The 15,706-nt window shown below is 55.5% G+C and overlaps 1 protein-coding gene and 1 pseudogene across 4 annotated transcripts in view; one reads left to right on the top strand and one right to left on the bottom strand.

The window, feature by feature from the left end:
• Positions 1–15,706, top strand: part of GOLGA3 (golgin A3) — a 59,573-nt gene that overhangs the window by 32,197 nt on the left and 11,670 nt on the right. For all 4 annotated transcript variants that reach the window (XM_035258283.3, XM_035258284.3, XM_035258281.3 and 1 more), the window contains exons 12-18: positions 3,608–3,685; positions 5,379–5,642; positions 7,942–8,036; positions 9,604–9,820; positions 12,047–12,190; positions 13,902–14,099; positions 15,054–15,170. In XM_035258283.3, coding sequence (XP_035114174.3) covers positions 3,608–3,685; positions 5,379–5,642; positions 7,942–8,036; positions 9,604–9,820; positions 12,047–12,190; positions 13,902–14,099; positions 15,054–15,170 — 1,113 coding nt within the window. The remainder of the gene's footprint in view (positions 1–3,607; positions 3,686–5,378; positions 5,643–7,941; positions 8,037–9,603; positions 9,821–12,046; positions 12,191–13,901; positions 14,100–15,053; positions 15,171–15,706) is intronic.
• On the bottom strand, positions 4,043–4,589 carry LOC118144404 (peptidyl-prolyl cis-trans isomerase NIMA-interacting 4 pseudogene; annotated as a pseudogene).

Here is a 15,706-nt window from a genome sequence, read left to right as displayed (position 1 = left end):
GTGGGAGCCTCCGAGTGTAGGTCCTGTGCGGTGGGTCTGTGTGGGATCCTGTGAGTGTAGGTCCTGTGCGGTGGGTCTGTGTGGGAGCCTGTGAGTGTAGGTCCTGTGCGGTGGGTCTGTGTGGGATCCTGTGAGTGTAGGTCCTGTGCGGTGGGTCTGTGTGGGAGCCTCCGAGTGTAGGTCCTGTGCGGTGGGTCTGTGTGGGATTCTGTGAGTGTAGGTCCTGTGCGGTGGGTCTGTGTGGGACCCTGTGAGTGTAGGTCCTGTGCGGTGGGTCTGTGTGGGATCCTGTGAGTGTAGGTCCTGTGCGGTGGGTCTGTGTGGGACCCTGTGAGTGTAGGTCCTGTGCGGTGGGTCTGTGTGGGACCCTGTGAGTGTAGATCCTGTGTGGTGGGTCTGTGTGGGAGCCTGTGAGTGTAGGTCCTGTGTGGTGGGTCTGTGTGGGACCCTGTGAGTGTAGGTCCTGTGTGGTGGGTCTGTGTGGGACCCTGTGAGTGTAGGTCCTGTGTGGTGGGTCTGTGTGGGAGCCTGTGAGTGTAGATCCTGTGTGGTGGGTCTGTGTGGGACCCTGTGAGTGTAGGTCCTGTGAGTGTAGGTCCTGTGTGGTGGGTCTGTGTGGGACCCTGTGAGTGTAGGTCCTGTGTGGTGGGTCTGTGTGGGACCCTGTGAGTGTAGGTCCTGTGTGGTGGGTCTGTGTGGGAGCCTCCGAGTGTAGGTCCTGTGCAGTGGGTCTGTGTGGGATCCTGTGAGTGTAGGTCCTGTGCGGTGGGTCTGTGTGGGATCCTGTGAGTGTAGGTCCTGTGTGGTAGGTCTGTGTGGGAGCCTCCGAGTGTAGGTCCTGTGCGGTGGGTCTGTGTGGGAGCCTCCGAGTGTAGGTCCTGTGTGGTGGGTCTGTGTGGGATCCTGTGAGTGTAGGTCCTGTGCGGTGGGTCTGTGTGGGAGCCTCCGAGTGTAGGTCCTGTGCGGTGGGTCTGTGTGGGATCCTGTGAGTGTAGGTCCTGTGCGGTGGGTCTGTGTGGGACCCTGTGAGTGTAGGTCCTGTGTGGTGGGTCTGTGTGGGACCCTGTGAGTGTAGGTCCTGTGCGGTGGGTCTGTGTGGGATCCTGTGAGTGTAGGTCCTGTGCGGTGGGTCTGTGTGGGAGCCTCCGAGTGTAGGTCCTGTGTGGTGGGTCTGTGTGGGATCCTGTGAGTGTAGGTCCTGTGCGGTGGGTCTGTGTGGGACCCTGTGAGTGTAGGTCCTGTGCAGTGGGTCTGTGTGGGACCCTGTGAGTGTAGGTCCTGTGTGGTGGGTCTGTGTGGGACCCTGTGAGTGTAGGTCCTGTGCGGTGGGTCTGTGTGGGATCCTGTGAGTGTAGGTCCTGTGCGGTGGGTCTGTGTGGGAGCCTCCGAGTGTAGGTCCTGTGCGGTGGGTCTGTGTGGGATCCTGTGAGTGTAGGTCCTGTGCGGTGGGTCTGTGTGGGACCCTCCAAGTGTAGATCCTGTGCGATGGGTCTGTGTGGGACCCTGTGAATGTAGGTCCTGTGCGGTGGGTCTCTGTGGGACCCTGTGAGTGTAGATCCTGTGTGGTGGGTCTGTGTGGGAGCCTCCGAGTGTAGGTCCTGTGCGGTGGGTCTGTGTGGGAGCCTGTGAGTGTAGGTCCTGTGCGGTGGGTCTGTGTGGGATCCTGTGAGTGCAGGTCCTGTGCGGTGGGTCTGTGTGGGATCCTGTGAGTGCAGGTCCTGTGCGGTGGGTCTGTGTGGGACCCTCCAAGTGTAGATCCTGTGCGATGGGTCTGTGTGGGACCCTGTGAATGTAGGTCCTGTGCGGTGGGTCTCTATGGGACCCTGTGAGTGTAGATCCTGTGCGATGGGTCTGTGTGGGACCCTCTGAGTGTAGGTCCTATGTGGTGGGTCTGTGTGGGACCCTCCAAGGGTAGATCCTGTGCGGTGGCTCTGTGTGGGACCCTCTGAGTATAGGTCCTGCGTTGTGGGTCTGTTTGTGGGACCCTGTGAGTGTAGGTCCTGTGTGGTGGCTCTGTTTGGGAGCCTCGGAGTATAGGTCCTGTGCAGTGGGGTCTCTGTGGGACCCTGTGAGTGTAGGTCCTGTGTGGTGGGTCTGTGTAGGGCCCTTGGAGTACAGGTCCTGTGTGGTGTGTCTGTGTGGGGCCCTCTGAGTACGCGTCCTGTGTGGTGTGTCTTTGTGAGACCCTCTGAGTACACGTCCTGTGTGGTGGGTCTGTGTGGGACAGTTTAAGCACGCGTCATGTGTGGAGGGTCTGTGTGGGGCCCTCTAAGTACGCATCCTGTGTGGTGGGTCTGCACTCGAGGCTCTGCATTTCTCACAAGCTCCCGTGCTGAATGAGATAGGCTTGATAGACTTTGCAGTACGAGGACCAGAGCCTAGGGTCAGCACCTTTAGCCTGTGGACACAGCCCAGCACGGTTTTGTAAACTGTCACTGGAACAACCCTGCTCGTTTGCCTGTGGGTGGCCTGGAGCTGCTCCTGTGCTGCAAGAGCATTGCTGAGCAGTCGTTTCCTATCAGGTGTCTCCAAGAAAGGTTTGCCAAGCCCTGGGCTGGAGTGTCCCCTGGCCTCATCCCTTCTCCCACCTCCTTCCCCATCACCGCAGCTTCATGCTCTCAGTGGTGAGGAGGGAGAGCCCAGACCTTAGGAATCACCAGTTCCCATCAGGTCACAAACACTTCTTCCTATAACATCTGCGCAGATGTGTCCCCTTCTGGAGCCATCAGTGTAATGTCTGTGTAGATGACTTACCCTCCTGGAGCCCTCAGTGTAACATCTATGTAGATATGTCCCCTTGTTGGAGCCCTCAGTGTAATATTTATGCACATGCATCCTTCTCCTGGAGCCCTCAGACACATTCCCCTCCTATAGCCCTTAAGTGTAACAATTCTGTAGATGTGTCCTTTCCTGGAGCCCTCAGTGTAATGTCTCTGCAGATGTGCCCCCCTCCTGGAGACCTCAGTGTAACGTCTGTGCAGACATGTTACCCTCCTGGAGCCTTCCATATAACATCTCTGCAGATGTGTCCTTTCCTGGAGCCATCAGTGGAACATCTGTGCAGATGTGTCCCCTTCTAGAGCCCTCAGGGTAACATCTGTGCAGATGTGTCCCCTCCTGGAGCCCTCTGTAACATTTGCACAGATGTATTCCCCTCCTGGAGCCTTCAGTGTATCACACATTCCTTTCCTGGAGCCCTCTGTATAACATCTCTGCAGGTGTGTCCTCCTCCTGGGGTCTTCAGTGTAATGTCTCTGCAGATGTGTTCCTCTTCTGGAGACTTCAGTGTAACATCTTTGCAGACACATTCCCCTCCTGGAGCCCTCAGTATAAAGTCTCTGCAGATGTGACCACCCCCTTCTGGATCCCTCAGTGTAACTTCTCTGCAGACATGTCCCCTACTGGAGCCCTCAGTGTAAAGTCTCTGCAGATGTGCCCCCCTTCCTGGAGCCCTTAGTCACTTCTCTGCAGACACAATTCCCTCCTGGAGCCCTCAGTGTAACTTCTCTGCAGACGTGTCCCTCCTGGAGCCTTCAGTGTAACTTCTCTGCAGATGTGTCACCTCCTGGAGCCCTCAGTGTAACATCTATTCACATGTCCCCCATAGGTGGAACACCTGCAGCAGGAGACTGCCGCTCTGAAAAAACAGACGCAAAAAATAAAGGAACAGTTTATTCAACAAAAGGTAAAAATGTGTTGTTGATTTCTTGAAGCAAGCATATGAACAGTTTTGTGTGGTTTAATTGCTTAGCAATTCCAATTTAATTGAAATTGAGAATCTAACATCTCAGATTCTCTTTAAGTTTTTTTTTTTTTTTTTTTTTTTTTGGCCTCATTAGATGATTTCTTTTTTGGCCTCATCAGATCTCTTTAACTTTTTTAAAGAAACTTAATCTCCAAAGTCAAGACACACTTCCACAGCAGGGTGGGAGTCTTGGCCCTCAGATCTCCAGGATCGGCTGTTATTGGAGCAGATGTTGCTTGCTCCACGGAGCTGTATGTGTTGTGTGGTGGTGTTACCATGCAGGTTGGGTTTGCCGTTTAAAATGTCTTTGAAAAATTTACATGGAGTTCCAGCGTTGAAACAAATTATGGTCACCCAAAAAGAAACGGAATATGTAAATTTTGTGTCGGTGAAGCCAATACCTCTTGTTGGATTTTTTTTTCAGTCTTTCATATGATTTTTTTTCTTACTTCAGCCATAGTAATATATCCAAATTTTGTCTTAACTGGTGGGTGTGTAAACACAGACTTATCCATCCCACTTACAGGCAAGGCAAATGCTGCTTTTTGAAATGGTCCCACCATGGAGGGACCCTGGTCACCCAACCCAAGTCACCCCCTCGCCTGGCTTTGTCTTCACTACATCGTGCAGCCACCCCACCCTTTAACTTTTCCACGGTTTCCATGATTTTGCCGTGCTTTTCACGTAGAATGTGTCTGACCTTTCCTGCATTGCCACCACCTTTGGGACCTTGAGCCTTCTTGTCAGCACTGTCACTCCAAGAGGCTGCTCCTCCTTTCCCTGCTTTTCCAGAACCACACTTTTTCCTTTGGGCGGCATCTTGGAAACCTGCTGTTGAACTCTCCCTCTTGTTGGAGTTTATGGGTTCTGAGTTAGGACCACCCCTGGATCTGTATCGTGAGTGCTGCCGTGTTTTATTACTGAGCGAGGGCCACCCCAAAGCAGCGGTGTGAGTGCTGGTGTTTTGTTTTTGAGATGGAGTCTGGCTCTGTCACTGAGGCTGGCATGCAGTAGTGCTGTCCCTGTTACTGCAACCTCCGCCTGCTGGGATCAAGTGATTCTCCTGCCTCAGCCTCCCAAGTAGTTGGGACTACAGGCACATGCCCCATACCTAGCTAATTTTTGTATTTTTAGTAGAGATGGGGTTTCGCCATATTGGCCAGGCTAGTCTCAAACTCCTGACGTCGTGACCCGGCCTCCCAAAGTGCTGAGATTACAAGCATGAGCCACCGCACCCAGCCTGCTGTATTTTATTTCTGAGCGAGGGCGACCCCTGAGGCGGTGTTGTGAGTGCTGCTTTAATTTTGTTTTATTACCAAGCCCCAAGCAAGGGGAGGACCTGTTGGAAGCAAAGCAGTGCACTGAAGGCAGGAGAGAGCGATTCCCTGTGATAAAGGAGATGCCTAGCAGGCCGGTGTGCCTGCCACGTGCATCACAGACTCTTGATTGGGCACTGATGTCACCTGTGAATAAATAATGATGTGTCTCAGTCGGTGAAGTCTTAGATTTGATGAAATGTATCTTTACCTCAAAAAAGTTATGCCTCCGATAAGTGGTAAACATTTCTGTTGAAGCCACCTTGACCCCCAGGAAGGCCCCCAAATGCAGGCTCACAGCTTGGTCTTTCTGGCAGGTGATGGTGGAGGCCTACCGGCGCGACACCACCTCCAAAGACCAGCTCATCAGTGAGCTGAAGGCCACCAGGAAGAGGCTGGACTCGGAGCTGAAAGAGCTGCGGCAGGAGCTAATGCACGTGCAGGGGGAGAAGCGGGCTGCGGAGGCGGAGCTCTCACGCCTGCACAGGGAGGCGTCCCAGGCCCAGCAGCAGATGGCGGACCTTGAAGGGCATCTCCAGGCCGCACAGAAGGAGCGAGACGAGATGGAGACACACCTGCAGGTCTGCCAGTGTCAGATTGACTCACTCGCTGGGGAGGATTCAGCCAAAGCACTTGGGGGCCCACTGTGTCTGGGGCGGGGCGGGGGCAAGGTGAGGAGAGGCTTTTGGAGGAACAGCCCAGAACAAGGCCCACCTGGAGCATAGGTCCTGGAGGGGCAGCCGGTGAGGCCCAGTAGATCCTGGAGGGGGAACCAGTGAGGCCTGGTTGGTAGGTCCTGGAGGGGCAGCCGGTGAGGCCTGGTAGGTCCTGGTGGGGCAGTTGGTGAGGCCTGGTAGGTCCTGGAGGGGCAGCCGGTGAGGCCCAGTAGGTCCTGGAGGGGGAACCAGTGAGGCCTGGTTGGTAGGTCCTGGAGGGGCAGCCGGTGAGGCCCAGTAGGTCCTGGAGGGGGAACTGGTGAGGCCTGGTAGGTCCTGGAGGGGGAGCCGGTGAGGCCTGGTAGGTCCTGGAGGGGGAACCGGTGAGGCCTGGTTGGTAGGTCCTGGAGGGGCAGCCAGTGAGGCCTGGTTAGTAGGTCCTGGAGGGGCAGCCGGTGAGGCCCAGTAGGTCCTGGAGGGGGAACCAGTGAGGCCTGGTTGGTAGGTCCTGGAGGGGCAGCTGGTGAGGCCCAGTAGGTCCTGGAGGGGGAACCAGTGAGGCCTGGTTGGTAGGTCCTGGAGGGGCAGCCAGTGAGGCCTGGTAGGTCCTGGTGGGGCAGTTGGTGAGGCCTGGTAGGTCCTGGAGGGGGAGCCGGTGAGGTCTGGTTGGTAGGTCCTGGAGGGGCAGCCAGTGAGGCCTGGTAGATCCTGGAGGGGGAGCCGGTGAGGCCTGGTTGGTAGGTCTTGGAGGGCCATTCCAGTGAGGCTCAGTAGGTCCTGGAAGGGGAGCTGGTGAGGCCTCGTTGGTAGGTCCTGGAGGGGCAGTCCGGTGAGGCTCGGTAGGTCCTGGAGGGGCAGTCTGGTAAGGCCTGTTAGGTCCAGGTGGTGACATTGCAAGAAGGGAGGGAGTAAGGAGGCTCCGTGAGGTACCTGGCTTCCCTCCATTGCCACGGGCCCCCGGGATCCAGTGTGTGAGAGGAGAGTGACCGCTATGCAGAGAGCAAGGGTGAGGGTTCTGTGGAGACCCCACGTCAGGGCAGAACACTGGGGCCCGGGGACCCTGGGAGTCCCTTGTGGGTGCAGAGCTGGGACTGGCCAGAGCCAGTCACATTCCTGTGGAAACTGAGCCTGGTGTGGCTTCTGCACGCAGTGGGTACTGGGGATGCTGGTGATGGTTTCTCGGATGCAGGTGGCAGAGTGGGTGAGCGGGAGGTGAGGGGAAGGGGTGTGAGATGAGGAATCAGGAGAGCAGCAGTAAGTTGGGGAGGGTGGTTGGACGGACATTAGACCAAGGGCGCCATGATGTTTCTGAAGTTGCCCGAGAGGACCAAGCCAAGGTCCCAGATCGGTCGGCGTGTCTGGCTCAGTAGGAGCCAGGCTGAGGCCTGTGAGTAGCTGGTGCTGAAGTGGTGAGGCAGGTGCCATCAGTGTGGGAAAGTAGGGGCTGATGGAGGAGCGTGGGGTAGGGTGGGGAGGTGGGCTGGGGGCTGATGGGGAAGTGCTGGGTTGGTGAGGTGGGTGGGCCAGGGGTTGATGGAACGCCGGGGTGGGGCAGGGAGGCCGGCAGCTGAGGCTGCAGAAGGCTGGAGGACTCAGCAATGCAGTCACAGCATGTTCAGACCCCACTGCTGCAGGCCTGGGCTGGTTCTGGGGACTCGCCTAGCACACAGGAGCTGGGGAAAGGCTGTGAGGGCAGGAGCAGGTGGGGGATCTGGCCCTCAGCAATCACAGTTGAGCCTGGAGAGGGCATCTGGGGGGCTCCGGGGAGGGGTCCTGTGATGTCCAGGGAAGGATCCTGGGGGCTCAGGAAGGTCCTGGGGTTTCCAGGGGAGGGGACCCGGGAACTTGGGGGAGGAGTCCTGGGGGCTCTGGGGAAGGGGTCCTGGGGGCTCTGAGGGGAGGGGTCCTGGGGCCCTGGGGAGGGATCTTGGGTCCAGGGGATTTGAGGGAGGGGTCCTGGGTCCACAGGCTTTCTTGTGACCCAGTCATGCTCTGTTGTGCCTCTGATGCTTTGGACAGTGTCTGGAAACACGTGCTGGCCTCAGTCAAGGATGGTTTGTAAGAAGGCAGATACCCTCTCAGGGTTTTTCTCAAGGTCCAAGTCTTCCAGGGCAGGCCTGAGCAGTGCCATTGGCGGGGGTGATGGGCTGGAGCTGCGGAGGGGAGCGGGGCTGGGACGGTGGTGCTGCTCCTCACGCACTCCCTCCCTCCCTCCCTTCTGAAGTCTTTGCAGTTCGATAAGGACCAGATGGTCGCGGTCACAGAGGCCAACGAGGCGCTGAAGAAACAAATTGAAGAGTTGCAGCAAGAAGCACGGAAGTAAGTCTGCGTGTGCCTGGCGGAGGCAGGAGAGCCTTGGGGTCTGCTGGGGTTGTGGGGGACACCCTCTTTGGGAGGTAGCATAGCGGCTTGGAATGTTAAGGCTCAGGTGTGGAGGCCGTGTGGTTTGGTGGCTTATCTGCAAAATAATCTGAGTTTATCGTGGACTTGCTAAAGCTCCTGTAACAGAAGGTCCTGTGCGTTTCTATGGTTGACTTTCTGTGCAGCACCCTCTCTGTTCCAGCTCCCTCCCCTGAAAGATGCTCCCATGTTCGTCCTCACACCTCCTCACGCTCACATAAAACGTGGACACAGGCCTCACCCGCACATGCCCGTGGTACATGTGTGCTTCATCCTCACACCTCCTCACACTCACATAAACGTGGACACAGGCCTTGCCCGTACATGCCTGTGGTAGCTTCATCCTCACATCTCATGCTCACATAAACACGGACACACAGACTTCGTCCGCACACGCCCATGATACTTGTATGGAGATGCCGTAGGAGCCTTTTGCCCGCACACGCCCGTGGTACTTGTGTGCAGACGCCGTAGGAGCCTTTTGCCTGCACACGCCCGTGGTACTTGTGTGCAGACGCCGTAGGAGCCTTTTGCCCGCACACGCCCGTGGTACTTGTGTGCAGACGCCGTGGGAGTCTTCTTCCTTCTCCAGTGCTATGCCCTTTGCTGCTTTGTTATTTTTGTAGAGATAGGGAGTCACCATGTTGCCCAGGCTGGTCTTGAACTCCTGGGCCCAAGCAGTCCTCCTGTCTCAGCCTCTCAACATGCTGGGATGATAGATGTGAACCACCATGCCCACCTAAATGCAGAGTTTTGGGGTTTTTTTGTTTTGTTTTTGAAATGGTCTCATTCTGTTGCCCAGGCTAGAGTGAGTGCAGTGGTGCCATCCGAGCTCACTGCAGCCTCAACCTCCTGGGCTTAAGTGATCCCCAGCTCAGCCTCTGGAGTAACTGGAACCACAGGTGTGTACCACCATGCCTGGCTAATTTTGTTTTATTTTTTGTCAAGATGGGGTCTCAGTATGTTGCCCAGGCTGGTCTCGTGCTCTGGGCCTCCCAGAGTGCTGGGATCGCAGGCGTGAGTGCCTGTACTGCTTTGCTTTGATCAGCTGGTGGTTTACTCAGAATCTGATGGTTGGAATTCTTACTGATACTCAAGAACGTTTCTGGTAGGAGCAGACTGTTTCTCTGCATTCACAGGGTCGATTATAAGCTGCTCCTAGAGGAGGGCAGGTCTGATGCTGGTGGTGGAAATGGTTAAATTCACTGAGTGCTTCCACTGGCCTGGCTCTGCGGGAGCAGCTGGCGCAGCCTGACCCATTGCTGCATGAGCCCCCCGCAGGACAGGCCCAAACTCACCTGGCTTTCCTAGGGGCGGCTGGGTTCTGGGGAAACAGGGTGGGGCTTCAGCAGAGGCAGCCTCCAGGAGCCCAGGGTCTCAGCCACCAAAACGCACTTCCTGTTGCCCGATGTTGCAAACCAGAATGCCGGAGGGTCGCGTCAGAGGGTGATTCAGCTTCTCCCGTGTCTCCCTCCTAACACCCCAGAGCCATCACGGAACAGAAGCAGAAGATGAGGCGGCTGGGCTCAGACCTGACCAGCGCCCAGAAGGAGATGAAGACCAAGCACAAGGCCTACGAGAGCGCCGTGGGCATTCTTAGCCGCCGCCTGCAGGAGGCCCTTGCGGCCAAGGAGGCTGCAGATGCAGAGCTGGGCCAGCTCCGAGCCCAGGGCGGCAGCACTGATAGCAGCCTGGCTCTACAAGTAGGTAACACGGTGCCCTCCTTCGTCAGCGCCAGCCCCTCAATGCGGGGAAGGGCTCTCTGTCAGTGATTGTCCCCTAAAGGCTAGTGGGGCCGAGCTTACGTGAAGTGGCATCTTTCTCAACTGCCGCTCAGCGTCGGTTGCTGGGAACCCGCAGTGGCTGAGCATTGCCTTGTGAACCCCACACAGTCTGGGGTCTGTGGCATTCACCCCATTTTCCTCAAGAAACCTTCTTGGCTCAAAGAAGTTTAGCTGCTCCCAAGGGGCAGATGCAGGGCCTGCCCTGGTCCACCACGTTCCGGCTTCCTCTGCACCTCCTCGCATCTCAGGAGGAAAAGCAGCCTCCACATTCACTTAGAAGCTGGAGTGAGGGTGTGGGGGTCCACATTTGGCAGGGTTCAGGGTGGCTTCGCTGGAGGGCTCTCTGAGCAGGGCCTTCTGTGGAGGCCGCGGCCTGCCACACTCTCTTACTTTCCATAGTAGGCATAAAATTCTCTCTGAGTTCATCCTCATTTTGTTATCCTCCAATTTGTGTCCTTGCACTGACAACTTAGTATTTCTTATGTGTAGTTTGTTTCTGTCTCTTGTCCATTTAAGAGTTTATGGGGAGGAAGAGAATGTATCATAACATGGGGTTTTCTTGTCAAACCAACTAGGCCAGGCATGGTGGCTCACACCTGTAATCCCAGCACTTTGGGAGGCTGAGGCGGGAGGATCACTTGAGCCCAGGAGTTTGAGAGCAGCCTGGGCAACATAATGAGACCCCATTTCTATGAAGAATACAAAAAAAGTTACCTGGGCATGGTGGCATGTGCCTGTGGTCCGAGCTACTTGAAAGGTTGAGGTGGGAGGATGGCCTCAGCCCAGGATGGGAGGCAGAAACTGCAGTGAGCCGTGATTTTGCCACTGCACTCCAGCCTGGGCAGCAGAGTGAGACTCTGTGTTTAAAATGAAACAAATAAATGCTCCTTCTCACCTGGTTGCTTTGTAAAATGTTGGGGAGTTTGATTTAGACGCCGTTTTCCTTGGGCTCATGAACGGCTGGGGTGGGGAGGGTGCAAAGGCAGCAGAGCCAGCCCCTCGCCGCACTGTTGCAGCTGAGGAGTAGTGCAGCCGCCAGCCAATGTCTGCGTTGTCTGGGCTTTAGCACTTGCAAGTGGTGGCTTTTGGCAAATTGCTCACCTTTTTAATCCTCGGCGAAATTAAGCCAAAATGAGGTGAATGAGAACCTCCTCATGTGAGGGTTAAGTGGCACTGGAATGTGCTTGGGAAGGGCTGGGACCATCGGCAGCAAGTGGTGGCGTCTGAGAGCACGCCTGTGCCTGCGTGTATTCCTGCACGTGTGGGGTGTGAGCGTGTGTGTGCAGTGTGGGGTGTGTGTGCATGGTGTGTAGGACATGAGCATGTGTGTGCACGGTGTGGAGCAGTGTGGTGTGGGTGTGAGCACGTGTGTGCGTGGTGTGGGGTGTATGTGCACAGTGTGGTGTGTCCGTGGTGTGGAGCATGTGTGCATGGTGTGTAGGGCATGAATACGTGTGTGTGCAGTGTGGAGTGTGAGCGGTGTGAAGTGTGTGCATGGTGTGGGGTGTGAGCATGTGTGTGCACGGTGTGGGGTGTGTGCGTGGGTGCACTTTGTGGAGCATGTGTATGTGGTGTGTGAACACGTGTGTGCGTGTTGTGGGGTGTGAGTGCATGTGCGTAGTGTGGGTGTCTGCGTGGTGTGTGGAGTGCATGTGCACAGTGTGTGGGACATATGTATGAGGTGTGAGGATGTGCGTGCAGTGTGTGGGGTGTGAGCACATACCATGTGTGGTGTGTGTTACCTAAGCATGTGTGTGGTACATCAGCATGCCTGGTATGCGTGTGCTATGTGATACGTGTGTGTGTATGTGAAGTGTGGTGCGTGAACACACTTGTAGTGTTTATTATGCCTGGTGCTGCGTGCTTGCCACAGATGGTTGTCTGCAGGTAAGATTTTCTTCTGTGTTTTTGAAGCGTTGAGCTGAAGAGATGATCTTGTTTGTCCTGATTATACTGGTGTGTCGCCAGGTGCATGCTGTGGTTGGTTAATTCATCTTCTTTAACAGAAGGGAAGTATCGTGAGACTGCATCCGACAGCCGCCGTCTGGTTTGTGCAGCCGCACAGCTGCACGCCTGCAAGTGCCACGGGAAGTGGGGGTCAGGGCCTGTCCTCTGACCAAGGCCCCGCTCCGTCTTGGCCCTTAGGAGAGGATCCAGGCCCTAGAGGCGGAGCTGCAGACTGTCGGCCATAGCAAGATGCTGCTGGAGAAAGAGCTGCAAGAGGTCATTGCACTGACCAGCCAGGAGCTAGAGGAGTCCCGGGAGAAGGTGCTGGAGCTGGAGGACGAGGTGAGGTCTGGGCATCTGCTGTCGTGGCAGCATGGGCCAGTCACATGAGCCCTGGCCACACTGTCAAAACTTCACATGAGCCCAGCAATGCTGCTTGCTGTTGCCACCTCTGACCACGGGCCTCTGGCTGTGGCAGCGGGGGTCGGGGTAGGGTGCGGCAACGGCTCTGATTCCAGACCTCAGGGAGGACCATTGTATTTGGTGGGGCAGGCCCTGATTCCAGCCCTCTGGGGAGGATCATTCCTTCTGACCTGGTGGCCTCTGGCTCTGCTGGGCACAGACTCTGACTCCAGCCCTTGGGGAGGACCATTGTGTTTACAGCCTCTGTGGCAGAATGATTATGGAATTCATAGGGGAACCCTTCTCAGTTTGAATGCTTTGGTTGCAAACAAGAAAGGCCAGGCACCTCACGCCTGTAATCCCAGCACTTTGAGAGGCCAAGGTGGGCAGATCACCTGAGGTCAAGAGTTTGAGACCAGCCTGGCCAACATGGTGAAACCCGTCTCTACTAAAAATACAAAAATTAGCCAGGTGTGGTGGTGGGCAGCACCTGTAATCCCAGCTACTCAGGAGGCTGAGGCAGGAGAATTGCTTGAACCCCGAGAGACAGAGGTTGGAGTGAGTGGAGATCGTGCCAGTGCATTCCAGCCTGGGTGACAGAGCGAGACTCTGTCTCAAAAACAAAACATAAAAACCCAATGTAAGCCTTTGAAAGAACTCAGAACTCCCAGTTTCAGTGAGAGCTTTCTTGCTTCAGTGGTGCTGGTAGTGCTCTCTGGCCCACCAGTAGTGTCCCGGCCCACCTCTGCCTCCTCAGCCCGGCCCTGGGGAGCTCCGTCACCCAGGGGCTGCCTGTTCTACTCACCATCCTTCTTCTGTCCTGAAATGGTTTTGCTCATGCCCACCCTGCTGAGTGGCTTGGCCAGGGCTCAGTCACTGGACAGACTTCTCTAGAGGCTCTTGGCTACGAGGAGGAAGGAGAGGGGCCTGGGGAAGCAACTGACCACGACCACAACTACTTCAGATCATGAAGCAAGCATGGTTGTGTGGCATTCATTGCTGTGTTGTGTTTGGTTTTTGGGGACAGTCTCACTCTGTCACCCAGGCTGGAGTGCAGTGGCATGATCTCATCTCACTGCAGCCTCCACTTCCCAGGTTCAAGTGATTCTCCCACCTCAATTTCTCGGATAGCTGGAACTACAGGTGCCCACCACCACACCTGGATAATTTTTGTATTTTTGGTAGAGATGGAGTTTCATCATGTTGGCCAGGCTGGTCTCGAACTCCTGACCTCAAGTGATCCACCTACCTCAGCCTCCCAAAGTGTTGGGATTACAGGCATGAGTTACCACACCCAGCCCATTCATTGCTATGTTTTAGTTTTCACTGTTTTTTTTTTTTTTTGTAAGACAGAGTCTCGCTCTGTTGTACAGGCTGGAGTGCAGTGGCTACAGGCGTGCGTCACGATGCCAGCTAATTTTTGTATTTTTAGTAGAGACGGGGTTTTGTCATGTTGGTCAGGCTGGTCTCGAACTCCTGACCTCAAGTGATCCACCTGTCTTGGCCTCCCAAAGTGCTGGGATTACAGGCTTGAGCCATTGCGCCCAGCCTAAGTTTTTGCTGTTCCTTGTTGAAAATTCACCTGTTTCTGGGGTGTGTGAACTCCACTCACCAGTGTGTGTAATTTCACAGCGACGTTGGTATATTTCAGCTTCAAGAATCCAGAGGCTTCAGGAAGAAGATAAAACGCCTCGAAGAGTCAAACAAGAAGTTGGCTCTCGAATTAGAGCACGAGAAAGGGAAGCTTACAGGCCTCGGACAGTCCAACGCAGCTCTGCGGGAACACAACAGTGTCTTAGAAACAGCTTTGGCCAAGAGGGAGGCAGACCTAGTTCAGCTGAACCTTCAGGTATTCAAACTCGTCTGCCAGCAGCAGTGTGAGAGTTGCTGAGGTTGCGTGTGCTCTAAGAATCTCACACAGATTCAGTTACCTGTGCTGACTCCTAGCCCCACTGGCCTGCAGCAGAAAACAGGCTCAGGGGACAGGGTGACCGACAAGCCTTGGTCCCCAGCTGTGGGTGCAGGGCTGGGCTCTCGAGGGTGAGGAACGGCTCAGGTGTTGGGGTGACCCACAAGACTGGGTCCCCAGCTGTGGCTACAGGGCTGGGCTCTCTGAGGTGAGGCCGGAGCAGCTGCATTTGCTCAGTTCACCTGCTTACTTCCATGCAGCTGCTCTGACTTCAGTCCCAGGCAGTGACATTGTATGTAGGGGCACTTAACAGGAGGCTCATGCAGTGCAGAACAGGGACTCGAACCCTGGCCTGGGTCTCGCTCAGCTGCTCAGGCCACAGCCTCTGTGGATTGCGGACCAGGCTGGGCATTTCAGGGAAACCTTTTAGGTGGCAGCCAGGGGCCAAATCGAGCTGCTGGTGTTGACACTCCCGTCCTAGAGAGTTCCATATTTGTTCTAGTTCCCACCACTTCTGTTCTTCTTGTACCTGGCTGTGACCCCTGATTTATGTATATCTTTTGGGTTCCCAGCCACATTATTATTATTTTTTGAGACAGGGTCAGGCTCCATTGCCCATAGTGGAGTGGAGTGCAGTGGCACCATCATAGTTCACTGCTGCCTCGGCCTCTGGAGCAGTGGGGCCCACAGGTGTGGCGCGATCTTGAATGCGGCCCTGTGATGGTGCTCCCGATACCTCAGATTGTTTTTAATCACAGATCCTTCAGAAGTGGAGTTTCCTCTGCCTCCCTGTTTGTGCCATCTGTGGTTTGCTGTGTTATGTTGCTGGCTGTAGCAGCCTTGTGTGTCGAATTTGACGTTCTTCCTTACCTATCCTCCTACAATACCATCTAGGTGCAGGCAGTTTTGCAGCGCAAAGAAGAGGAGGATCGCCAGATGAAGCAGCTTGTCCAGGCCCTGCAGGCCTCACTAGAGAAAGAGAAGGAGAAGGTGAACAGTCTTAAGGAGCAGGTGCGTGCCGCCTTCTGGCTCACAGAGCCCTCCAGAGTGCACTCCAGTGCCTAGAAATCTCCTTCTAGGCACTGAGAGCAGAGGTGCTTTGCACTTGTCAGTGACTGAAGCTGCAGAGCACATTGTCTGGTCCTTAGAAGGTGGTGTTAGATTAAATGGTGACGCAGCCATGGGGGCCTGGGGCTGATGAGCTGTGCATGCATGTGTGTTCATACTGTGCTAGACACTGTGCCCTGTATGTAGTGTTTTATTGTGAAAGCAAACTTTACGATAGCATATGATCCCATTTGTGTTTGGCAGACAGGAGAGAGCTGTGTAGAGACTTGTCTTCATGGCCGGCTCCTTCCCTGCCTTAGGTGTTCACTGTCACACTGGTCAGGTTGTCAGCAAAGGCCCATCCTGACCTTCACATGCCCTGTCCGGGCCTGCTCCTCCGTTAGAACGCTGCTTGCTGGCCACCTCCCCATGCCAGGCACAGAGCATGCTTGCCATGTGTGTGCATGTGGAGGGATGTGCATAGTCTCTGGTATGAATGC

This window comes from Callithrix jacchus, chromosome 9 (assembly GCF_049354715.1).
Source record: "Callithrix jacchus isolate 240 chromosome 9, calJac240_pri, whole genome shotgun sequence".
Classification (NCBI taxonomy): Eukaryota; Metazoa; Chordata; class Mammalia; order Primates; family Cebidae; genus Callithrix; species Callithrix jacchus.
The sequence above is the reverse complement of the archived record's forward strand: the minus strand, read 5'-3'. Positions and strand labels throughout refer to the sequence as shown.